Source organism: Emys orbicularis, chromosome 3 (assembly GCF_028017835.1).
Source record: "Emys orbicularis isolate rEmyOrb1 chromosome 3, rEmyOrb1.hap1, whole genome shotgun sequence".
Classification (NCBI taxonomy): Eukaryota; Metazoa; Chordata; order Testudines; family Emydidae; genus Emys; species Emys orbicularis.
In genome coordinates, this window is record NC_088685.1 from 204,476,469 (window position 1) to 204,502,039 (window position 25,571).

Here is a 25,571-nt window from a genome sequence, read left to right on the forward strand (position 1 = left end):
CTTTAGGCATGAACCATATGTTTGTGCAGTGCCTAGTATAGTGGGGTCCCAACCTCGATTAGAGTTTCTGGGTGCTACGATAAAATGAATTGAAGTAATAATTTTATTAGGTTATGCCAAAACCATTACAATATTTATTCCATTGTATGAAAGCTTTCCAGATATACTACTTGCTCAGAAGTCAGTAATAAAGTACTTTCAAAACTTTTATTTTCTGCCCAGTGGGAATTAACGGTATTTTTTCTGGGATTTCAGAAAGACAGAGAATATTGCTGAAATAAAATGTTTGAATACTTATTTCCAGGTATTTCTTGGACAATTACATCTTGCAGGAAGGAAGGGACTAGAGAAAGATCATTCTGTAGGTATATTTAAATAAGAGCTGAGGATTAAATCTTGCAACACTAGTTTTCACTACAACCAGTTTATTTGCATCATGAATATTCTGCAGTAAACGAAAGTCATTTATCTTCATTGATTCTGTACAATTAAGAACCCCATTATACACTAAAAAAGACTTTATTCTACCGAGTTTCAGCTAGCATGGTTATGAAGGTGGGTGGGCTCAGATAGAATATCTGGGCCCCATAATTATCTCAGTACCCCAAAGCAGCCAAAAAAGTTTCAGTGCAAGATAACTTTTAAACATTTGCAGCAAACATATATGAGAGAGGATGGAATTAGAGGCAAGTTTCTTCCCTCTCTAGTCCTGTGGGGAGCAGAGCAAGTAAGGCAGTTAGTCTCTTCCCTTTCTATTCTTGCTGTTGGAGTAGATCTGACAACTTTTGACTTACTGGGTCAGTGCAGCTTTCAGGGGCCTCAAAAATCCAAATATCTAAGTAGTTCCTTGCGTCTAAGACTGGCCCTGTAAGAGGACATATACTGTAATTCATGTACGTATAAAAAACGTGTGATACTGATGACAATTTGTGCTTATCTGAGTGTTTTCAGACACAAAACTGACTTTGACAATTGTGGGAGGGGATGTATTTTAAAGGTAAATTATATTTCTAAAAGCTAATTCACATTATGGGGAACACTAAAGTTTTTTTCTTATGGTCACATACATGGTAACAAGAATTTGTAAAAATTAGTTCATATGGCCTCAACACTGTCAATCTGTTCCTGTCTAAGGTCAGAGTCTCCTTAGGTAATGGATCTAGATGCTCTGTTCTTACCTTTGATTCAGCCACCACCCACCTATCATACCAGACTAAGGCCCTGATTCTGCAAAGGCTAACATGCATGAATAGTCCCATTGAGTGGGGCTCCACATGGGCATAAAATCATACTTGTGTGTAAGCGTTTGTAGGTTCAGAGCCTAAATGTGTAAAGCTATTTTCAGTTTTGCGTTGTGACATTTTCTGGTCTGTCTAAATCAAGAAGAGGTGTAAAGCTGTGCAAAACATTTGTCTTGGTTGAAATTTACAAAAAAAAACAACCTTTTTTAGGTGAAAAAATGTAACTTTGTTATTGCTTTTTATTCAGAAAGCTTTCTACTATTTCCTAAAGGCAGCAAAAGCAGGGAATACACATGGTATGGCATTCCTGGGAAAGGTACATATTACTTTTCATGAGATTAATTTGGTAAATTGCAACAGTCAAGGACTAGATAATGGCTAAACCTAAAGTAGCCACGCAGGAGTGTAAGAGTAGTCACCAGTCACTTTTGAAAATCTTGGCCTCAGAAGTTATTACAAATAACCTAAAGGCTTTTTTAAGAAAACAAGTTACAAACAAGTAATTATCATGATTCTATTAGTGTATACTCAGTATAAATCAGTAAAAATTTAGTACATTAAACCAGTCAGAAAAACTCATGAGTGGGAGAGAACTGGCAAAGTTCTGTTCTCAATTACATCTGTACAATATCATTGGCTTTATTGGGGATGTACAAGTGGAAGTAGGAGCAGACTTTGTCCTACTGTTTATATTTTTTATGAGAAACTGATAGGCAGGGATTCATAACACATATCTAAGGAGCAAATATCTCCTTTTCTTTATGTTGATCAGATGTTTTTAGAAGGAAGTGTTGCAGTGACACAGAGTAATGCTTCTGCCTTTAAGTACTTCACAATGGCAGCTGAAAAGGTAATATAAGAAAAAGTATCTGTTTGTATACAATATTTTAAGAGAGTATTTGATTTACACCTCAATTAGTGTGTAAATTACAGGAGGAAAGCATGCAGTCCATTTCTTCCATTTAATGGGAATGTTGTTCAGTGTAGATTTTTAAGAAGTAGGTAACTATAGCACACTTCTGAAGCCTATGAAATATAATGTTATGCAGTTGGTGATGTTGAGGGTAATGGAAAAGCTAGCCGAAAAGTTGAAGAAGTAGAAACAGGAGATAGAACTGTCATTGTTTGTGTGCAAACTAAAGGCCCGATTCTGGAAGGTCCTCATCATCCTCAACTCTCACTAAAGTCCAAGGCATCACAAGAACTCACTAAGTGGTCTCATGATGTGTAGATGTAGTGGTCTCATGATGTGGTCTCATGATGTAGAATGGATGACAAGTAGCAGGTGCCCATGAAAACACTATGATCTGTCTGATAGAAACAAGTGGATCCTGCAGCCTAGGAGAAATTTTTATGCCATGTCCTGTTCTGAAAGAGATGCTGGATATTGGCAGAGGACAAGTACTTCTATAACTGAGATAGTACCACCTTCTTAAATGATCTTGCTAAGAAAAGGAAAGTTGGAAATTATTTGGGTAGTTAGCAGAGTTGTTGGCTTTGTCAGGTTTGGCCAGGTTACTGAATTCTTTAGTGACTAAACATTTGCCTTCTTTAGCATGGAATGGCAAAATCCCCTTCATACAATACCACAGCAGCAAAGTAGCGTGTGATCTCCTTATGGTGTGTTGCAGGGCTGCCTCTTCACAAGTGCCCCCACATGGCCTGGAGTGGCTCTGTGGCATCTTGCCTCTGTTTCCTCTTCTCTCAGGACTCCTTAATAAAACTCTAGACAGTCTAAAGTAGGGTTGCCAACCCTCCCAGATTGGCCGGGAGTCTACCGGAATTGGTATCAATCTACCGGTGACCATTGAAAGCTCAGGAGAGTTTAATAGGTTGCTAAAAGTCCGGTCGGCGGTGCAGCAGGGCTAAGGCAGTCTCCCTACCTGCCCTAGCTCCACGTGGCTCCCGGAAGCAACCAGCATGTCCAGCTCCTAGGCACAGAGACAGCCAGGGGGTCTTTGCGCATTGCCCCCGCCCCGAGCACCGACTCCGCAGCTCCCATTGGCCAGGAACCGCGGACAATGGGAGCTGCGGGGGCGGTGCCTGCAGGCAGGAGCATTGTGTGGAGCCACCTAACTACCCCGAGCTTAGGCGCCAGACATGCCAGTCACTTCTGGGAGCCGCCCGAGGTAAGCGCCTCCCGGCCCGAGCCCACACACCTTACCCCCTCCCACACCCCAACCCCCTGCCCCAGGCCTGAGCCCCCTCCTGCACACTAAACTCTTGGCCCCAGCCCAGAGCCCTCTCCTGCACCCCAAACCCCTCATCCCCAGCCTCACCCCCAGCCAGAGCCCACACCCAAATCCCCTGCCCCAGCCCGGAGCCACCTCCCACACTCTGAACCCCTCAGCCCCAGCCCAGAGCCCCCTCCTGCACCCCAAACCCCTCATCCCTTACCCCACCCCAGAGCCTGCACCCCCAGCCAGAGCCCTCACTCCCTCCCGCATCCCAACCTCCTGCCCCAGCCTGGAGCCCCCTCCCACATCCTGAACCCGTCATTTCTGGCCCTACCCCGGAGCCCGCATCCCCAACTGGAGCCCTCACCCCCTCCCGCACTCCAACCCTCTGCCCCAGCCCGGTTAAAGTGAGTGAGGGTGGAAGACAGCGAGCAACAGAGGGAGATGGGATGGAGTGAGTGAGGGGCGGGGCCTCCGAGAAGGGGTGGGGCAGGAGCTTTGCCTCGGGGAAGGGGCGGGGCAGTAGCAGGGCAAGGGTGTTTGTGCGATTAGAAAGTTGGCAACCCTAGTCTAAAGCTATAGCACAAAATTCCCCTTCAGGGGGTCTACTTTATTAAAACCAAAATCAACTGAAAATAAAGTCGCTTCAACCCAGTCCTTAGCTGGGCCCAATTCCTCCTATCTGAGAAATTGTTCTCTCTGGTTCTGTGCCATCTTCTCTTTTTCACAGAGGAGTCCCATGGTTTTCCTCGGGGCTTTTTTAATACCAATCGGCTGTAACCTTCCATAGCTTCCCTCAGCTGACCGCCATTATCTTTGTTTTATTCTTCTCCCATTTGGGAGAGAACAGCAGGCAGCCATTCTTCCCGTGCTAGTGTCTCCCTCACCTGCTAACTCAGGGTTCCCTGCAGGAGCCTTCTCAGTATCTGCAGGCATTTGCCAACGCCAACCATCAGCCCCCTTCTCTCTCCAGGCCTCTTCCTTATCTACCCCAGGCCGGACTGAATCACCTGACACCCTCATTCTCCCCACCTAGGGAGGCAAGCTAATTGTTTTACAGGAGGGGGCTGGTCCTGTGTCCCATTAAGGGGCTAGCCACCCTGTGACATGGTCCTATCTCTGGAAGTTTTGGATTTGATCCAAGTGCAGTACAGGAAAAGCATGCTTTAATGACCATGTCTTTTGTCTGTATGGATATTGTAATTTATTTTTCCCATTTTACCTTGTGACGACTCAGTGTATACAGATTATGCTGAAGCACTTCTTCTTCCCTTTCCTATGAAACCTATGTGCTGCTTCTTTCCAAAAGTGGCTTCCTTGTTGATTAAGGTAATGTTTGTTAATATGTATGTGATTGCTTTATTTAGTCAAGAGACTGGGATTCCCTAAGCTCATATTTGAAATTTTGAGTCATTCGCTTGGCCCCAGTCCATCAATAGGGCATGTATTTTTTGGATTTCTTGTTGTTTAATGTCAGAAAGGAAGCCAAAATCTCCATCTGGCTACATAGACTCTGAAAATACAAAATTGCAGATCTACCTTTATAAAAAATAGGATCTTATTGAGCTTTTTGATGTTAAATTACATAATAAATTTTAAAATCACAGGGTCAGAAATTGGAGATGAAAAAGACCTATGCGGTCATCTTATGCATCTTCCTGCCAATGCAGAAAAAAAGTGAAGGTTCTGACAAAGCCAACAAATTATGAGTCACTTCATCCTTAACTCACCCCATTGTGCTTAAATGCACATGGGTATATCACATACAGTATTACCAAGATACAAACAAGGCAAATTAAATAGCTGTTGTATCTAATACTCAGTGAATAGAGAAGAGTGTGTGTACAATTCATATTGCACTAGAGAACATCAAAGAGAGCTAAGGAAAGAGTCAAGATGAGAAAGCCAAGATGGTGAAGGACTGTTAGCTTAAATAATCCATTACTGGGTACTTGCTTACTTTGGCCAAAACACAATTGTTTCTGCTAAATATTCAAAGAACAAAAGACGATCTTCCAAAGTGAGTAACTAAGAAGCAAATACTTGTTGAAATAGAGCATTAAAAATGGACTTTCAAAGTATCTAGTATTGGGCTGGCACCATCTGTGGCGTGAAACTGAAGAAATTTCTGCAATGAAACTGAAGTGGATAATCTCCCTTTTATTTGTGGAGATTTCTCCCTAATCATTATGTTGGGGGGGGGGGTTGTGCCCCACTGTAGAACAGAACATGGATTTGACCCCCCAATGTCTCTTGGGGCTATCCACTCAGAGCCTCTCTGTGTGCTAGTGCTCCCCCAACATCTACTGACAGAACAGCATGAATGGAGATCACAACCATGCTTTTTCAGCAGACAGCTGTTTTCAGATGCCCCACATTACAATAGGGTTCTAATATGGGGGGCATGGCATGGAAATAATACAGCCTGAACTCTCTAGAGCCAGTGGAGGAAAAATGTGCACCCACCCCAGTCTGCCTACATCTCTTCCAGCCTGACCACCTTCCAGCCCCTTCTTTTTCATGTGAATCCAGACTACAGCTGGGCAGAAAAAGATAATTCTATTTCTCAGAGGATTTTTATATTTTGAAATTTGGTTTTGTTCCAATTCAGGGGGGAAGGGGAACACCCTGCTCTAGTTTTACCATCCAGTGAAGCCACTTTTATTAATGGCAATGAAATTACATGTGGATAACAAAAATTAAAGCCACTTTTTAAACATATGGTATGGTGTCTCTCTACAAGCAGTCATGAGAGTCATCAGAATAAGAATACTAATTTAGCATTGATTCATAATCATTATCAGAATTCATAGTTCTAAGTTCACTATATCATAGTAAAATAAAAGCAAGAATAACTAATTGGTTAGTAACTTATCTGATAGATGTTTTCTTTATTGCAAGTGCTTTTCAATGTCTTAATGAAAAATTACATTCAAACTTAATACATTATTTTAGGGTAATGCAGTTGGACTATGGGGTGTAGGCCTTCTTTATTATCAAGGAAAAGGTGTTCCTATGGTAAGAATTATTTTAGTCACTTCAAATATGTTTTTCACAATACAGCTAGTAAAAATCTGAGAAAATAAAATGTTTAATCAATATCAACTATGGATTAAAACACCCTTTAGTAGGGGATTATAGCTCAAATAACTATAATAAAGCTCATTCAAGTGGTGCAACTAATAGGTTTATAGCACTGCAAATATGAGTAATTTTTCTTGTACTCTGAATACTATCATGAACACACCATTGTATGTCTTGAATGGAGCTCCTCCTGATTTATACTAGTGTAACTTTCAGCAGAATGAGGCCCAGAGTCCAATTAAATAAATAAAAAACATTGGTAGGTGTTAGTCCATTCAACGCTATGGAGTATAACTGGTGTGAGATCAGAATCAGGACCCTGATCTCAAATACTATACAAGCTGCACATTGGAGAAAATGTTAGTTTGATTTTGTTTTTCATTTGTTTGGGATACAGCGTAACATTCTGTCATTAAATTGTGCCACTCAAAAGTGAGACAAAACTTGTCTTTTTCATGAGCACACAATTCTTACCACGCTGGCAGGTACCTGGAACTTTCAGTAATGGAGGGTAATTACCTTTCAGAACTATACTGAAGCTTTTAAATACTTTCATATAGCAGCTGAGAAAGGTTTGGCAGATGCACAGTTCCAGCTAGGAGTCATGTATCACTGTAAGTACTATGCATTTTTTAATTAAAAATTTGCATTAATCAGTAGTCTGTAATTTTACAAAAACTAAACTCTCCAATCTCAACTTGATTTGCAGCTGGCTCTGGAGTAAGGAAAGACTATAAACTTGCCTTCAAATATTTTTACTTGGCCTCTCAAAATGGACAACCCATTGCTGTTTATTATTTGGCTCAGATGTATGCTGCAGGGACTGGAGTGTTTAGATCATGTCAAAATGCAGTTGAGGTAAATAGTATATTTTTTTAAAGATTTGTGATTAGTTATAGAAGTAATAGCCAGGATTTGTATTACTATTTTAACTTCTCTTTTTATGAAAGTTGCCTATATGCTATGATTTAGAGTCAGAAATCTGTATTTTCTTAAGTAGGAGAAAAGTGATCATATCTGGGCCAAATTCTGTTTTCAGGTACACTAGTCTAAATCCAGAATAACTCCACTGATGTCAATGGAGTTGCTCCAGATAAGACCAGTGTAAGTTAGAGTAGAGGGTGACCCATAGCATGCAGGTATGATGGCCTTTACACCTCAGAGTCATAGAGTGGGTATACACAGCATTTTGGAGTAAGCCTTTCAGCCCGGGTTGACAGACTTGGGCTAGTGGGGCTCACACTAATGCTCTAAAAATAGATGGCTAGACAGTGTTTGAAGTTGTGGCTTGGGCTGGAGCTTGAGCTCCGAAGCCTAAGGAGGGAGGCTGGGAGGCTTGCTCCAAAATGCTATGTAGACATACCCATGGAGTTTAAGGCCAGAAGGGACCACAAAATCATCCAGTCTCACCGCCTGTACCTCACAGGCCACTGACACCACCCAGCACCAGCACAATAAACCCAACAATAAACTGAAATTAAACCAAAGTATTACAGCCCTCAGCCCTGGACTCAATCTTTAAATCTATTTCATAACTCTTCACCAAATTAATTTAACAATGTAAGTACAGTACTTATCAATTTGGCATTCACTCTTTTTTTTTAAGTAGATTGAGTCTGCCTAAAATGTCACAGATGGATTTAACTTAGAACCATTCATCTCAAGAAATCCTAAGTACTTGTATATCTGACTATTGAGAAAACATTTTAGGGAAGATTTGCTGTGGCTTTTTTTGTTCTTTGCCCACAACTATTCATGCCTATTTTAGAATGTTATTGGCAGTTCTAGTTTTATCAAGTTTCCCATGTACTATAAATATATCCAGTTCAACTGGCCCCTTTTCAGCTCAGGCAGTTAGCTGGCAACTTTTGCACTATAGCTAGATTTTTTACATTGCTGGCTTTCTTATGAAATACATATGCATGACATGACTTTTTATAGTTACATAAGAATTATTTCTCTAAGACGTACTCTTCCATAGGAATCTTTACATCTTGCAAAACTTTATCCAGCAGCCACAGTGCAGATCAGGGTGGAGTTCCCCTCTCCCCCAATACTGTGGCACACTATCCTGTGATACACAGCTTAATTGTGATGTACTTTAAGATCACTAGGGGGAAATGCCAAAATATTATTACATAGTGGCAGTACTATTGTGTCATAATCAGTCTTAGAGTTGAATTTCACCAGCATATGCTAGTCACAAATGACCAGGGCACTGGGGGGCTGTCTTGTGCATAAGCTGTAGACAAAGATGAAAATAGGGTATTCTGGGTTGAGTTCCTCTCAATTTCTCCTGTTGAAGCTGTACCACTTTGCATTAAATAGCTGAATAGCCATTGGGCCAAAAAAAGTGACACTTATAGGGGAGGTGAGAAATCCAGGTTCAGATTCCTGCTCCCATAATTATTTATACAAAGTGGAACAGCTTCAACAGGAGAGATTGCTAGAGTCCCAGCCTGCAGCCTGGTGTTTAGGGTATTCAGCTGAGATGGGGAGACCTGGCTTCAAGTCCCTGCTCCAGAGTAGAGGTTTAAACCTTGATCTCTCACATCTCAGGGGAGTGTCCTAGTTATTGGATGCGTGGGGCAGGTGGGAGCACCATCAATGGGTTTTTTGCGAATGGTGCCTAAGTCCCCTAGAGAATCTAGCCCAACACATTTTATTTTGTCCAATAGTATTTGGAAAATGTATGTCAAATTCGCAAATAGTTTTGTCGACACAAAATTGCATTTTGGGGGGAATAAACTATTCATCTGACAAATTTCTCTCATCTCTAGTTGAAATCTTATTTGTGGCTTAATATTCAGCAGAGCATCTTAAAATAAATAACTGTTGTATAACGGAAAACATTTTTGTTTTTTATCAGTGTATTTTTCTTTATATGCAGCTAAGAAAACAACTTTAGAGTCAGATTAGATATGGATTCATCTGACTTTTAATGATTAAGTACTCTGTATCAGTTAAGGATGCAATTGGCATAACTTTTTTGTAAACAATACACACAAATGTTGTAACTTTAACCCTTGTGTCCCCCAGCAGGAGCTACAAGCTCCTAAGATTTATTGCCTGTGGTGAAGTGTAAAACCTCACGGGTTTGTTCTATCACTGTTCCTCTGTTCAGCTTTACCGAAGTGTTTGTGAACTAGGAAGTTGGTCTGAGAAATTCCTGACTGCATACTTCGCTTACCAGGATGGTAATATAGATTCATCTCTTATTCAATATGCATTATTAGCAGAAATGGGGTATGAAGTAGCTCAAAGTAATTCAGCTTACATTTTGGAATCTGGTAAGAGAAGTTAAATTATTTTCTCTATAAATTATATATGTATGTGCAAGTGCTGTTGTAAACTATGCAAATTCAATTTTTCTTTTACAGAACAGGTTAAAATTCTCAGCAATGATCAGATGTATCCATTAGCACTTCTCCTGTGGAACAGAGCTGCAGCTCAAGGTATGGAACACCACATAGTTAAAAATAACTTGCAGTTAGCTGTCCACTCTTATAAGTATGATTTTCTTCAACTCTGTTCCTCAGATTGTACAGCCAGAAGAAAAATGAACACTCAGTGGCCCAAGAACATGGCATTACAAACGTCAGATAATTAAGCTAACATCATTAAGGGATTGATTCTCACATATTTAACTCACGATTAAAAGGATATCTGTACTACCGCCTTAGGCATGTTAAAAACAATCTAACATTCAAGAAATTCTCACATTTCTAGGTTAAAACACTGAACTATTCATTTATCCTCCACTGATTCAATCCTCATTCATGGGTACTTTATCACAAAACTTCAACTGAATAGGAAAAATGGTTTCTTTAGCTAAATGAACACCAAGAAAAACTTACACCTACTCACTAAGAAAAACTACAGGAAATTTAGAAGCATAAAGATGTGTAAAATATGCTTACTTGTTAAATGTGCACTATTTGTATGCTTTACTGCAATACAGCTTCAAGAATAATTTGGGGTCTAGAAAACCTCCTTTATAGTTTATAAGTATCTACTTGGGGAGAAGATTTCTGATGCTACATCTACACTACAGCCTATTCTCCATTCCTGTCAAAATTTCCACTCTTTTCCCTATCACCAAGATGCTCAACAGGGATCATATTTATTGTTTTTTCCCCTCCACTCCCAGGCTGTTGTTATATTCTCTGTTTTCCCTTCACATACAAATCTACCCTTTCATCTCCATCCCCTACCTTTGACATCGCACTGCTCCTAACTTGTCTTGCCCCCTTAGTTTATCCAAAATATGGCCGTCACAGTCCTTTCTTGCCACCATGTTGCTTCCTTTTTTTTTTTCCTAATCCCTCTCTTGTCTTTCACATCAAATTCAAGCTTTCACCTTCAAGTCTGTATACCAACTCTGCCCCACACACATTTCAATGTTCATTTCCTCCTACTTTTCTTTCTGCTCTCTGCATTCCAAGAGGCCCTCCGGTCGGTCCCTTTCTTATTCTTCTCTCGCATTACCTTCACCCCTTCTTCCATGCCATTCCTTACATGTGGGACTTCCTTCCTACTTCTGTACTCTCAACACCTTGGTTTCTTCCCAAATCCTTCCCATTTAGAATACTCTATAAATTATAATAATTCTATGATGACTGAAACCATAGTGCTTCAAATTTACATTTTATTCATTTTTAATTATATTTAAGAGAAAAATACAATTGTATTAGAGGAGGAAATTTAGCAAGAAGCACAGTTTAATCTAGATGTTTGTTGTGACTTTTCTTTTTAATGTTTCCACCAGGCAATGCATTTGCTAGAGTAAAAACTGGAGATTACCACTTTTACGGTTATGGAACCAAGAGGGATTATGTCACAGCAGCAATTCATTACAGCCTCGCAGTTGATCACCACATCGCTCAAGCCATGTTTAATCTGGCATATATGTATGAACATGGTTTAGGTATTCCAAAGGTAATGTGGACTGCATATGGTGCAATCTGTGTGTAAAATTAACCGTAATAGATATCGTTGAAATTAAAAGCTATTATAGCTATAATATCCTAATGTAGCATTCTGGGTGAGGCAGAATCTCCCATATGAGGGAAAATTAGGTAAACAGAGCTTATTAAAATTGTAAAGGAGGGTCAGGCAGGCTATGACTGAGAGATACATGTGAAATGATAAATGGTATGGTGAAGGCCAAATGAGTGCCCTTTCATCTTGCCACATAAAAACAAGGATGAGAAATGAAAACAAAGTTAGTGCAGTAAACATGAAAATTCAGTTTTAAACAGTGCATGGTCAACCTGTAAGATCTATGACCACATGATATCAATGAGACTAGTTCAGTAAAATTCAAAAATATAATTGGTTACTTATAAATAAGAAAAACATCTACAGTTGCATCAGAAAGGCTGGAAAAATACAAAAGACATAATTCTTCATGATTCAACTGACAGTCAGTTGATGCCTTAGAATCATAAAGGAATCCCACCCTAATCTCATGCTTGCAGGGCATGAGGGAAGGGAGAGGTGCTGGTTTGCCCTAATGGCTCCCTACCACTGGCCCAATATTCTCTCCTGCTCAGTACAATGTAGAAACAAATGATACAACTTACTAAATCTGAAGTTGTGTGTATTTTTGCCATTTTTGTTGTTTGCTTGTTTTTCCATTGCTTCCTTCCACTTCCTTTTGTCCTTGCCTTTTTCTCATTTCTCTCCTTCCTGTTTGTGGCTTCAACTTTTTGTTTCTATCATCTTACCTAGTCTCTCTTCATTCTCTCCTTGCCCAGGCCCATTACCTGTATGCCTCTCCTCTCGATCTCGCCACAGCTCTATCTGGTTTCTCCAGTCTCCCTCCTCCAGCACTCTCAGATCTTCTGCATCCTTTCCCAACTCTCTTCCTCCCCTAATCTCTTTGCACCTCCCCAACCTAGTTTCGTCCCTCATAAATGTCCCAGTTCTTGACCTGACATGTCTCCAAACGCCATGGGCTTGGTTCTCTGATTGGTTTCTCAGCTGATTGCCCCTTCTTCTGATGATTCTCATTCTTCCACTTTTTAGGGGGAAGTAAGCAAGGCTCCAGTGATCTGGGGGTGGATTAGTGGAACCAGAAGAGAGGTGGTTATGCTATACTCCACTGTAACTCTGAGTGATGCCAGGGGAAAAGAGAGAAGCTAGTATGGCTGCCTGCTTGTGTGTAAGCTCCAGCAGCTGCACAAAGGGATAGAAGAACATATGGAGAAGGCAGGCAGGGGTTTCTTTCAGAGAGCCACCATCCATCCTTTCCCACACTCTTGTGCATCTGCCTACACAGAGGCACTGCCTCTATAATGGAAGCAGACCACTTCTAGTCTTAAAAATTATAGAAAAATGACACCCTTTTAATAATCAGAACTGTTGCCTGTGTAGCTAAAGTAAAATGAGCAGGATTCTATTCACTCTTATACAGGAATTATTTACCAAGTTCCAAGCCGTTACAGTGGTTTAGACCCACTGAAGACAATGGGGCTTCTCTATTTGGACTACAGAACTTTTATTACTGGTAATAGTGATAAGAAGCAAAGATGATAGCTTAAGTCGTATCCCAGGTGAGTTTGAAGGACTGTCAGTTAGAAGATGCATCTCTTTACTTGTAAACTGGGCACATAACTAAGACAAACATGCAACCACACTATGCCATCATCAGTCACTCCTCAGCAAAGAATCACACTCAGAAGCTTTTCCTTCTGTTCCTGCTTTTCTTTTCCTTCCAAGTTACTTCCCAACTTTGCTCCTTCTCCATCTATGAGCAGCAGTAAGCTGTTTCAGTATGGTATGGCTATGAGCAAAGCTCAATCAAATTCACATTAAATGTCTCTATACGCCTTCTGCCCTTAGTTTGCAGAAGCCATGCAGTCAACAGGCATATGTTGCCTTGATAAACTGGACCTCCAGGCCCTGAGGATGTCTGGGATCCACTGGAATATAGCTTGATATCTCTGTGGATTCTCAGACTCCACTGTATGGTCCACACCTTCTGTCCCCTTGTTGAGGATACAAACCCCACTCCCAAGAGCAACATGTATAGTTACCACTAAACATTTTGGAGGTTGTTTTTAGCAGTTTTTCCCTCCTGGGGATTCCGCTATGGGAGGGAAGTCTGAAGCCCTAGGAGGAAGAATGTAATCAAAATGAGGCCCAGAAGGCAGGTGATGTGTCCCTGACTCAGCCACATATTTTTGTGACCTTGGGCAAGGCTTCAGAGCCAGATTTTTCGAGGTGTATGCATGCAATGATGTAACTAATTTATGCACAAAATTGCCACAATGGCATGAACAATTACAGAAATTGCATATACAGAAGATGAGCTACATATCTAATGAATATGACTGCATGTGCAAATTTAAAGGTAAGTCTATTAGCTATCCTGTTATATGCAAATACTTCTGACGATTTGGCCCTTATTCTATTTGGTTAATGTTAATATTTAATTATTAATATTAGCAATATTAATATTAAATAAATGATAATGTATTGTTATTAAAATCTCTTGTGAAGCAGAGTCATTGTTCGCACTTATAGTAATGCCTTTCAGCTAAGGAATTCAGAGTACTTTCTAAAGTATTATTAGGAGAGGGCAAATAGTGAAAAGCATCATGAATATTTGGTTACATTTTTCAATAAAACTGCGGCGGCCATGTTCATGCCCCTTTGCATGAACTTACTGCAAATACTTGAAAAATTGAGTTTGACCAGCATGGATGCTTGTGGAAAGTGAATGAATGCCAAAGTCTCGAGATCAGCATATTTGTCCCAAAATCAGCCAATTTGAGGAGATTAAAGTTGTCTTGCAGATATTCTATAAGCAGAAAATAATAAACTAATTGGGTAGAAATAAGAGCAAAGCTGGTCATTCTTATACAGACAGAACAAGCTGAATTATTGTAGCCCATAAGGGGACAGTGTCATCTTTAAGCCCTTACACTTCTTTACTTTTATGGACTGCTTTTCAATAACAGTTTGAATTTTAAGAAATAAAATTTATAAAAACAGACCATTACTAAATTAAACTTTGAACGGGGCTTAAAGGTTGATACAAGAAATCATAGGACTGGGAAGGGACCTCGAGAGGTTATCTAGTCCAGTCCCCTGCACTCAAAGCAGGACTAAGTATGATCTAGACCATCCCTGACAGGTGTTTGTCTAACCTGCTCTTAAAAATCTCCAATGATAGAGATTCTACAACCTCCCTAGGCAATTTATTCCAGTGCTTAACCACCATGACAGTTAGGAAGTTTTTCCTAATGTCCAACCTAAATCTCCCTTGCTGCAATTTAAGCCCATTGCTTCTTGTCCCATCCTCAGAGGTTAAGAAGAACAATTTTTCTCCCTCCTCCTCATAGTAACAGCCTTTTATGTACTTGAAGACTCTTATCATGTCCCCTCTCTGTCTTCTCTTTTCCAGACTAAACAAACCCACATTTTTCAATCGTCCCTCATAGGTCATGTTTTCTAGACCTTTAATCATTTTTGTTTCTCTTCTCTGGACTTTCTCCAATTTGTCCACATCTTCCCTGAAATGTGGCGCCCAGAACTGGACACAATACACCAGTTGAGGCCTAATCAGCGCGGAGTAGAGCGGAAGAATTACTTCTTGTGTCTTGCTTACAACACACCTGCTACTACATCCCACAATGATGTTCGCTTTCTTTGTAACAGTGTTACACTGTTGACTCATATTTAGCTTGTGGTCCACTATGACCCCCCCAGATTCCTTTCCACAGTACTCCTTCCTAGGCAGTCATTTCCCATTTTGTATGTGTGCAACTGATTGTTCCTTCCTAAATGGAGTAGTTGGCATTTGTCCTTATTGAATTTCATCCTATTTACTTCAGACCATTTCTCCAGTTTGTCCAGATCATTTTGAATTTTAATCCTATCCTCCAAAGCACTTGCACCCCCTCTCAGCTTGGTATGGTCTGCAAACTTTATAAGTGTACTCTCTATGACATTATCTAAAACATTGATGAAGATATTGAACAGAACCGGACCCAGAACTGATCCTTGCAGGACACCACTCATTATGCCCTTCCAGCATGATACTGAACCACTGATAACTACTCTCTGGGAACAGTTTTCCAACCAGTTTTTCACTCACCTTATAGTAGCTCCATCTACGTTGCATTTCCCTAGTTTGTTTATGAGAAGGTCATCTGAGACAGTATCAAAAGCTTTACTAAAGTCAACATATACTATGTTTACCGCTTCCCCCTATCCACAAGGCTTGTTACCCTTTCAAAGAAAGCTATCAGTTTGGTTTGACATGATTTGTTCTTGACAAATCCATGCTGACTGTTACTTATCACCTTATTATCTTCTAGATGTTTGCAAATTGATTTCTTAATTATTTGCTCCATTATCTTTCCGGGTACAGAAGTTAAGCTGACTAGTCTGTAATTCTCCAGGTTGTCCTTATTTCCCTTTTTATAGATTGGCACTATATTTGCCCTTTTCCAGTCTTCTGGAATCTCTCCCACTTTCCATGACTTTTCAAAGATAAGCGCTAATTGCTCAGATATCTCCTCAGTCAGCTCCTTGACTATTCTACGATGCATTTCATTAGGCCCTGGTGACTTGAAGACATCTAATTTGTCTAAGTAATTTTTAACTTGTTAGTTTTCTTATTTTAGCCTCTGATCCTATCTCATTTTTACTGGCATTCACTATGCTAGATGTCCAATCACCACCAACCTTCTTGGTGAAAACCGGAACAAAGAAGTAATTAAGCACCTCTGCCATTTCCACATTTAATGTTATTGTTTCCCCCCCTCATTGAGTAATGGACCTACCCTGTCCTTGGTCTTCCTCTTGCTTCTAATGTATTTGTAGAATGTTTTCTTGTTACCCTTTATCTCTCTAGCTAGTTTGATCACATTTTGTGCTTTGGCCTTTCTAATTTTGTCCCTACATACTTGTGTTATTTGTTTATATTCATCCTTTGTAATTTGACTTAGTTTCCACTTTTTGTAGGACTCTTCTTTGATTTTTAAATCACTGAAGATCTCCTCGTTAAGCCAGGGTGGTCTCTTGCCATACTTCCTATCTTTCCTACTCAGTGGGATAGTTTGCTTTTGTGCCCTTAATATCTTTTTGAAAAACTGCCAACTGTTTTCAATTGATTTTCCCCTTAGACTTGCTTCCTATGGGATCTTACCTATCAACTCCCTGAGTTTGCTAAAGTTTGCCTTCTTGCCTTCATTGTCTTTATTTTGCTGTTCTCCCTCCTACCATTCTTTAGAATCATGAACGCTACCATTTCATGATCACTTTCACCCAAATCTGCTGTTCATCTTTCCTTCTTGGTTTAGTTCCCTCTCTCATCATCTGTTTTTTCAGTTTCTTTGAAAAAATGTATTAAGAAATTAAGTGGCATCACTTCTGCTTCTTTTCCCCCCCAACCATGGGGGATCTCTCTCCCCAATCCACTCTGCACCCCAACTAACCATGGTACATCTATCTTTATTCCATGTAGCTCTCCTTTTCATCCTGAACCTCATTCTTCTTTGAATAGTGTCCGTACGGGTACTCTGCTTCAGGTGCGTGTGTGCCCCATGTGCCTTTGACTGGAGATTTTCAGTAGCAGTGCCCATTTGGCCCACGCATGCTCTCCAGAAATCCTCTTGCCCTGTACTAGGGTAAGATAAAGGTGAATCAGGCCTCTTCAGCATCTCCCCCATCTCAGATGTATTTCAGGTTTGTTTTGTTAAAAAGATTCATTTCTCTTCCCCCCTCCCCCCCAATTTTTATCACTCTTAATGAAAGGAAGTGGGGAAAATGAAGATAGGTTTTTAAAATGTAAAATAAATAGGATGGAAAGATAACCAGATTATGCTTAAGAAGTGATCAGTGCTGACCTTCCTAATATAGCTCCTTTATGACTCTGCTACATGTATTGCACACACCCAACAGGAGTTCTCAAATTTACATGAGAAATATTGCATGATATGGAAAAGGAGCCTCTTGTGGTCACCTCCCTTCCCAACCTCAATTCCACACCTTGCTTGTGAAAACTAAAGTTCTTGGTTACATGAAAAAGTAATGTAAAAGACAGACCCAAAGATGGACCAAAATTTTTCTTTCATAAACTGTGTGGAGCTTCTTGGTTCTCTCTTCCCATGCTGTATCTGTACTGTCTATGCTCTACCTGGCAGGAGGACTTGGTTTGATACAAGTTCTTTTCTTATTACCTATAACCTCTACTACTTGAATCATTGCAGATCACTTTCAGCTTAGAAAACAACCAGAAAAAAAGAACCACTTTGTCATATGTATATATGGTTAACTGGATTTTCACCAAAGAAAATGCTGACAAAGACATGAAGCAGCTCTTGAGGGTGGAAAGAGTAGCTTGTTCTTTGGGTTTCTTCATTGGTCTGGACATTCCGAAGAGTCTTTGACTAGGCTTCAACAAACGTGAAGCAACAATTGTTTGACAACTTGCAGATGCCATTGTGATATAACAGCTCCATGAATCACACTTTGAGAACCATTATATTAGAGATAAAACCCGTTTCCTTTTCCAGCCTCTCCTAAGTGGAATCCAAACACAAATTTTGAAACCTTAAAGTGGTATTTAAGTTAGACAAGATGAATTCAACTATCTTTAACTGAAATACTGCTCATTCAGCTAAGAATGGATAGTATTTTTGACCTGATGGGAAAAAAGGAGTGCTGGAAATTGTAGAAGAAATCCTGTACTAGCAATATTTACAGCCTGATGTCTAAGATCAGAGTAAGTTTGAGATAAGCATCCAAATTGAATCTCTACTCATTACTAATAATTATTAAGTAGAAATTTGCAGACAACTATGCATTAAAAATAAATTAACAGGAGAAACTAACCAAGAAGACATGATGAGCAGCACGAGCAGCCACACTTGACAAGCCTAGCTAGATCAATGCCTTTCGAAAGATTCTAGTACTTTACTAACTAGATAAATATTTTACCAAAATGTGCTCTGCTGAGAAAGTAGCTGATGGGGCAAAGTCACTAATTGGTTCCATCATGACATGAATATGCTAGCTAAAATTGAGGATATTAGACTAAAAAATTGTCCATTAAATTTATGGACTAATTTTTGTACACATAGTTACTAAATTTAGTCAGTAAACTAGATAATTGGGTTGTTGTATTTCTAGCTTTAGATATAAAGAATAACTGCTTAATTAGATAATTTAAAATGTCTGACTGCCTATTTTAAGTATCCATGAGCAAATGCTGACTTCAACTTGACTTCCTATTGAATTCAGAAGACCATTTATATACACAAGATAAATGAACTGAGAGGTTGTGGGGATTGAAAATGAGTTTGTAGAAAGTAGGCACACAAATTAAATGTTAACAAAATCCATTTTTATCTCATGCCAACAATTATACATGAATCTAAGGTTTATGCTTTTCAGGTATTGTTATAGCTTTATGATATACTAAGCTACAAAAATACTTGAAAAGCAGAATCCTAAAAGACAAAGGATAGAAATGCTTTGAAGATTAGCTAAAGCATCACAACATTCATCTAAGCAAATTCCACATGTTCTAAGTAAAAGAGACACCCTTCCCCCCCCTTTTTTTAAGGATATACATTTGGCTAAAAGGTGGTATGACCTCGCAGCACAAACAAGCCCAGATGCTTCCATTCCAGTGTTCTTGGCACGTATGAAGCTAGAAGTTAAGCTTCTATTTAGCGAGATGCAACTTTTCAAGGTAAGTATGATTTGGACATACTGACAAGCTTTCACCAGGGCCAATTCTAATATTTTTTACATTTTATTCTATACTTTTAGATTTGCTTATTGCACCTATTCCAGACCCTGGGTATATTACATAATAAGTCCTGTTTCGGTAAAAATAGGCCCACCATCCAAGACTTGTCATACAAATTGCACTATTATTTCCCTATCCTCACACTGCAATTTCCATTTGTACAAATGCAGAACACCCTTCAAAAGTGAAACCTATAATTTTAGTTGTAAATTAAAGTGCATGTGACTTGAAGCCCTTCAAACCTTTAGTTTGACTGCCAGTCTGCCAAGTTTAGTGGCAATACAGTGCCCTTATGGTGCAAGGCATCAGAGTTTGTGTTGTCAGCTCATCAGGACCTGGGAGCACATCATGGTCATCTGAAGGGAGGGGAGTCCTTGCTTATTCTTAAGCAATCTTCTCCCAAAAACCCAGGAGTGGTGTAGTGCTGATGAGATCCAGGGGACTAGTCCAGTCATCTTTTGCCAGGACACAGATTTGAGCTATAATAAACCTTTCCATAATGGATTCCTTCACTTCCCTCCATGCCTTGATTAGTTATTAACTAGAAAACCCAGCTGCTTGTCCCTCCACTTCACACAGTGAAAGGAAGTACTTCTGATCATCTATTCTGAAACAACTCCACCAAACCCTATCAGAATCTGAGGTTTGGGAATACAACCTATAATCCAAATTTCCCTAGGAATAGCATTTGGTTCCTTCATGCAATACTGGTAGTCTGAAGCTGTTCCTATACTGCCTCCCAATCTGTTGGGGATTTCCACATAGTAAGCAAGCTGGGTGCTGCCTCGGAGCCATGCAGTACTTGTGCACCCCATTACAGATGCCCTATACGCAGAACAAAAAAACCAGGTGAACTCAATGTCTGTTTTATAGAATTGTGGGTTCAAAAAATAATTAGATAAGTTCATGGAGGATAGGTCCATTACTGGCTATTAGCCAAGATGATTTGGGATGCAACCCCATGCTCTAGGTGTTCTAAGCCTCTAAGGGTATGTCTACACTTCAATTCAATACCCACAACTGGCCTGTGCCAGTCGACTCAGGCTCACAGGCCTTGGGCTAAGGGGCTATTTAACTGTGGTATAGATGTTCTGGCTCAGGCTGCAGCCCGAGCTCTGGGATCCTTCCACCTCACAGGGTTTTAGACCCTGGGCTCCAGCCCAAGCCTGGGCATCTACATTGCAATTAAACAGCCCTACAGCCCGAGTCAGATGGCATGGACCAGCTGCAGCTTTTTAATTGCAGTGTAGATATACCCTGTCAGAAGCTGGGAGCAGATGACAGGGGATGGATCATGCGTAAATTGCCCTGTTCTGTTCATTCCCTCTGAAGCATCTGGCATTGGCCACTCACGAAAGACAGGATAGTGGGCTAGATGGACCATTGGTCTGACCCAGTATGGCCATTGTGTTCTTATTATAGGCTTTATTCTTCTGTGCTTACTATATTATACATCTTGTCCTGATTTAAGTTTACCAATCCTAGCATTGTCTAAAACCTCATTAAAAAGAGCATAATGCTTTCATTTTACACATTTTAAAAATAGCTTCTATTTTGCATGTAAAAAAGTATTCTCTGTATTGCTGAGATCTCCCTTTCTGTCCTAGCAGTTTACTTCAAGTTGGAAAATGTCAAAACTGGACACCATGCTGCGACCACATTGGGATCTGTTTGTATTGGTAGTCATAGTTATTTTGCTTGTACTACTGATAAGAAATAGGTAGAACTGGGAAAATGTTAATGTGAAAATCTTTTGGTAGTTTCCTTTATATTCTAAATAAAAATTCTATTACTCATTTTTCTAACATCTCTTTCTAATACTTATGTAACAAAGTGAATATACGTGTAGCCTTAGGGAGAGTTAGTAACATTACAAAAAATTAGGTTCTTAATTTAAAACGGATAATTTGCTTACAGAAACTAAAACCTGTCAGTACAGCAAAATCTTTCGTTTGCTCGCTGATGGAAACATACACAGCAGATAACCAGCTATCCTAATGCTCAGGAGTATGTTGTGCAGAAAAAATCCCTTATTTCATAAGTTCCTTAAATATTGTTTACACTGCTTATTTTAAAGAATTATATTAAAAGATCAACTCAGTGAGCCAGCATACAAAAGGAAAGCAGAAAGAATTAACAAAAAGCTGCCAGTAGGAAGCTAGACAACCAACAGTTTTTAATGACTGCGAATGGGTTCACAACAGGTTCCATTTCAACAGACCAAATATGCCATTAATCCATTGTTCAGTCACTGAAATAGATTCTCTGCAGTTTGTTACCCGATTATTGCTCTAATTAAGTAGGCATGACATTCACTAGAGTTTCTACTAACTAACAGAAAGCCTGATCCTGCATTCATTTAGTGGCAAAACGTTCCTGGACACCAATGGTGGAAGATCAGGCCTCTAGCATGACACTGAAGAAAATCATTTTTCTAGGGGAGAAGATTCTGTATGTATGATCATTTTATATCTGTCCTGCACATACATCACTTGTTTTGTCAAGCCACTAGTTCCTTCTCTCTTGAGGCTTCAACAAATGATCACCATATCTATCTCTCCTATTCAATGCTACTAGTAGCTCCTGATTTGTGATCTAACTTAGAATCATAGAATATCAGGGTTGGAAGGGACCTCAGGAGGTCATCTAGTCCAACCCCCTGCTCAAAGCAGGACCAATCCCCAGACAGATTTTTGCCCCAGATCCCTAAATGGCCCCCTCAAGGATTGAACTTGCAACCCTGGGTTTAGCAGGCCAATGCTCAAACCACTGAGCTATCCCCTCCCCTCTGTCAGTATCCCCTCCACTTCTGTCAGTTCCTTTTTGTAACTTCCCCCCCTCTTAGGAGTCGTAGTTAATATGTGCAGGAAATAAAAAAAGGCCAGATTGTTGAGCTCAGACTCATCCAATTAGTAACACTGATTTCAATTAAACCACGCCAGTGATTAAGTGCTCCTGAGGTTGAATAAGGGATCCCCAATCTGGCTCCAGAGGACTTGCATCTTGGAAAAATAGAAGATAAAATGTTTGTTAAATGAATGAGACCAATTTAAAAACTTCTACTTTTTTTAAATAACTGTGCATATATACACAAACATAAGAGGAAGATATTCCCAATATTAGCAAACACTCTAACATATTGGCAAGAACAGTAATATCAAAAATGAACTAAACAGAAAAGTGGAAGGGTTTTTTTAATTAGACATGAACTTGCACTGAACCAAGCAGTACAGGCAATACAACCAATAGGATTTTTGACTGTGTACTCAGGTCTCACTTACGTAACTGACCAGGGGAAGAAGAATCTCTTGACAACACAGTGGTGAGAGCACATCTACAAAGAAAAATAAATTGGATGGCATTCAGAGAAACATCAAGTGATTAATGGCCTACAGACACTGATCTACTGTGTGAGTTACAATTAGAAAAAAATGCTTAAACATCAATAACCCCCAGAAGTTCTAAAATGACTAGTAATTTTGCATGCTTAGCTCAACATGCCTTAAGGGGCCTGATTTTTCAGAAACTACTGAGCACCTGTCCCATGGAAAAAAACAGTTATTTTTAAAAATATCAAATTGGGCAGTCAAATTGAGGCCTCCTAGCAGTACTAGTCACTTGTGGAAAGTCGTCCTGACAAAGATTTTCAAACACCTGAAATTTTTAAGCACTAAGGAAATTGTAAGGGGGTTAGAATTTAGGGTAATGGAACAAAGTTAAGAGAGGGAAAAGTCTAGACTATATATCAGAATTTTTATTTAGTCAGAACCTTCTTGATTGCTGGACTGGTCAAAATATTCAATAGCATAAGAAAATGAACTGAATACCAAATAGATCTTTTCCTTCTCACATGGAAAGGAAAGGAAAAGGGCAGAGAGCAAGGGGCATCCTGATAGATGGCAATGGATTGCAACTGGATTAACCAGTTCAAATTCAAGTGTACCCTAATTCTCTAATGTCATTAAATGTATCTGATAAGTGTCATGCCAAGTGTCAAAGAAAAACTCACGGTTCACTTATCACATAATGTAGGTGCAAGCAATTGATGGAAAGTTATGGACATAAACTCAAATTATCACTGTTAAGATGCATGTGTCAACCAGACAGGAATTACCCCACTGTGAGAATGGAATGTGGCTTCCCCCACCCAGGTGTTACTTCCAGAGTACTTTGAAAGACAATGAGAATGTATTTGCATACTGCATGAACAGACCCATCAAGCTAACCAGGGAGAGAGAGACAAACCTCACACTATCACAGCGGGGGAGGAGATGACAATCACATGTATAATTTTCATTCAATTGTAGTGGAGGAGTCAGGAACTAAAAAATTTGCATTTTAGCAGACAACTACTCCAGCGGGGAAGAAGTCGCATGCCACTTCCTTGAAGACAGTTTGCATTATTGCCTACCTCACAAGCTACAAACACACTTTTATCTGGAGGTATCCTTCAGAAGACTCCATTTCAAAGGTTCATTGGCCTATAAAATAGAGGGGCCAAGAAACCCCAAGTTATCTTTCACCTAAGAAGATGAAGGTACCAGTCTTTTGACTGTGGAAGATAGACCCTGAGTCAGGAATTTGGTCAGCCATCGTGATGGAAACGTGGTGAGGATTTTACCTTGAACCAAGTCTAGCTTGTTAAGTTTAGTTACCAGAATACACTTTCTCTTTATTTCTCTTGCAACCATTTCTGAGTTTAATCTGTACACTTGTACTCACTTAATCGCTCTCTTTGTAATTAAACTTGTTTTATTTTTAACCTAAACCAATCCAGTACTATGCTTGAATTGGTTGGTAACTCTAGTTAAAGCAACAAACTGTTGAATGTTGACTTTTTGAAGGAAAAAAAGAACCTTGACATTCCTCTGATAGTACCAGGACAGGGCTGAACATTTCAGAACACATGTTTTTGAGAAAATTGGGGGTTGCGGGGAGTGTGCAATCCCTTACCAGTTGTTAACCAAGTCAGGTGGAGACCAGTGGAAGTCTGTGGTATTGCAGGCAGGTTCCAGGATCCAAAGTGTTGGCCCAGGGCTGCCCAATACATAGACATAGTGCATGCTTGTTGTTGACTGTGGGCATTCCAGGAAGAGAGCTACAGTAGCAACGCATTGAGAGGCACTCCGGCTTACAGGGTAAGAGGTGACAGTCTTCACTAGTCTGGACTGCACCCCAGACTCTGACAGTTTCCCAAGGACTTGACCTTGTATTTCCTATACACTGTGAACTCCTCCTGACTTTAAAGGTGAATTCCGGATGCACAAGGAATGTGAGATCATATGCTTAAGTTAATCATTTAAAATGCAATGCCTCATATGCCATGATCGTCCCCCATTCCAGTAAGCTTAGATAAAACTATATGTACATGTTTTCAGTGCAAAACATTGCACAATCATGCCTGTTGATCATAGTTGTCAGATCTTGATCTTCTTTGTATGTATTTCCTCTTTAAGAGGTTCTTATTACATTTGTATTTTGATTTTGGACTCCTTTAGTCTTTGACAAAAAGTCAGAAGTAATCATCTCCCAGCATGCATTTTGCTTTATCTCGTGCCCTAACTTAAAAAAACAGCTTCCATGCATTAAGTAAAGTATCTAGTCTTATAACAAAAGACACTATATCACCCTAACAACTGCTTGGAATTTAAGGAATTTATTTCGCAACGGCTGAATTTTTTGTTAAGTATTTAAACAGCTCTAAATTATACCTAGCCTGGGAAATTGCATACCACATTTTGGCTAAATGTGCTTTGAGAGAACCAAGATAAAAGACATAAACCCTAAAAATGGAGATGATTAATACTGAAAGTTCTAACTACAGAAGTGTCTGTCTATACCAGGAGTGGGCAAACTACAGCCCGTGGGCCGGATCCAGCCCCTCAGGGCTTTGGCTCCGACCCGCAAGATTGCCACCCTGTAGCGCCGCAGGCCCCACTCTGGGAAGTGGCCGGCACCATGTCCCTGAGGCCCCTGGAGGAGGGAGGGGCAGAGGGCCAATGGGAGCTTTGGGGGAGGCACCCACAGGCTAGGGCAGCCCTCTGCCCCCCCGCCTCAGGGGCCAAAGGGACGTGGTGCCAGCTGCTTCCCGGAGCAGAGCGGTGCAGGGCCAGGGCCAGGGCAGGCAGGCAGGGAGCCTGCCCTGGCCCCGGTATGCGCCGCTGCCACCCCGGAGCCACTCCAGGTAAGTGGCACCGGGCCGGAGCCTGCACCCTGAACCACTCCTGCACCCCAACTCCCTGCCCTGAGCCCCCTGCCGCACCCCATACCCCTCCTGCACCCCAACCCCCTGCCCTG

The 25,571-nt window shown here is 40.3% G+C and overlaps 1 protein-coding gene across 1 annotated transcript in view; it reads left to right on the forward strand.

Moving 5' to 3' along the window:
• The window catches only part of SEL1L2 (SEL1L2 adaptor subunit of SYVN1 ubiquitin ligase), a 37,948-nt gene extending 16,950 nt beyond the window's left edge, over nucleotides 1-20,998 (forward strand). Inside the window, exons 7-17 of the mRNA XM_065401852.1 lie at nucleotides 305-361; nucleotides 1,489-1,557; nucleotides 2,014-2,091; nucleotides 6,374-6,436; nucleotides 7,029-7,116; nucleotides 7,212-7,360; nucleotides 9,627-9,792; nucleotides 9,883-9,957; nucleotides 11,271-11,440; nucleotides 19,086-19,214; nucleotides 20,882-20,998. Coding sequence (XP_065257924.1) covers nucleotides 305-361; nucleotides 1,489-1,557; nucleotides 2,014-2,091; nucleotides 6,374-6,436; nucleotides 7,029-7,116; nucleotides 7,212-7,360; nucleotides 9,627-9,792; nucleotides 9,883-9,957; nucleotides 11,271-11,440; nucleotides 19,086-19,214; nucleotides 20,882-20,998 — 1,161 coding nt within the window. The remainder of the gene's footprint in view (nucleotides 1-304; nucleotides 362-1,488; nucleotides 1,558-2,013; nucleotides 2,092-6,373; nucleotides 6,437-7,028; nucleotides 7,117-7,211; nucleotides 7,361-9,626; nucleotides 9,793-9,882; nucleotides 9,958-11,270; nucleotides 11,441-19,085; nucleotides 19,215-20,881) is intronic.
• Nucleotides 20,999-25,571: the final 4,573 nt, after the last annotated feature.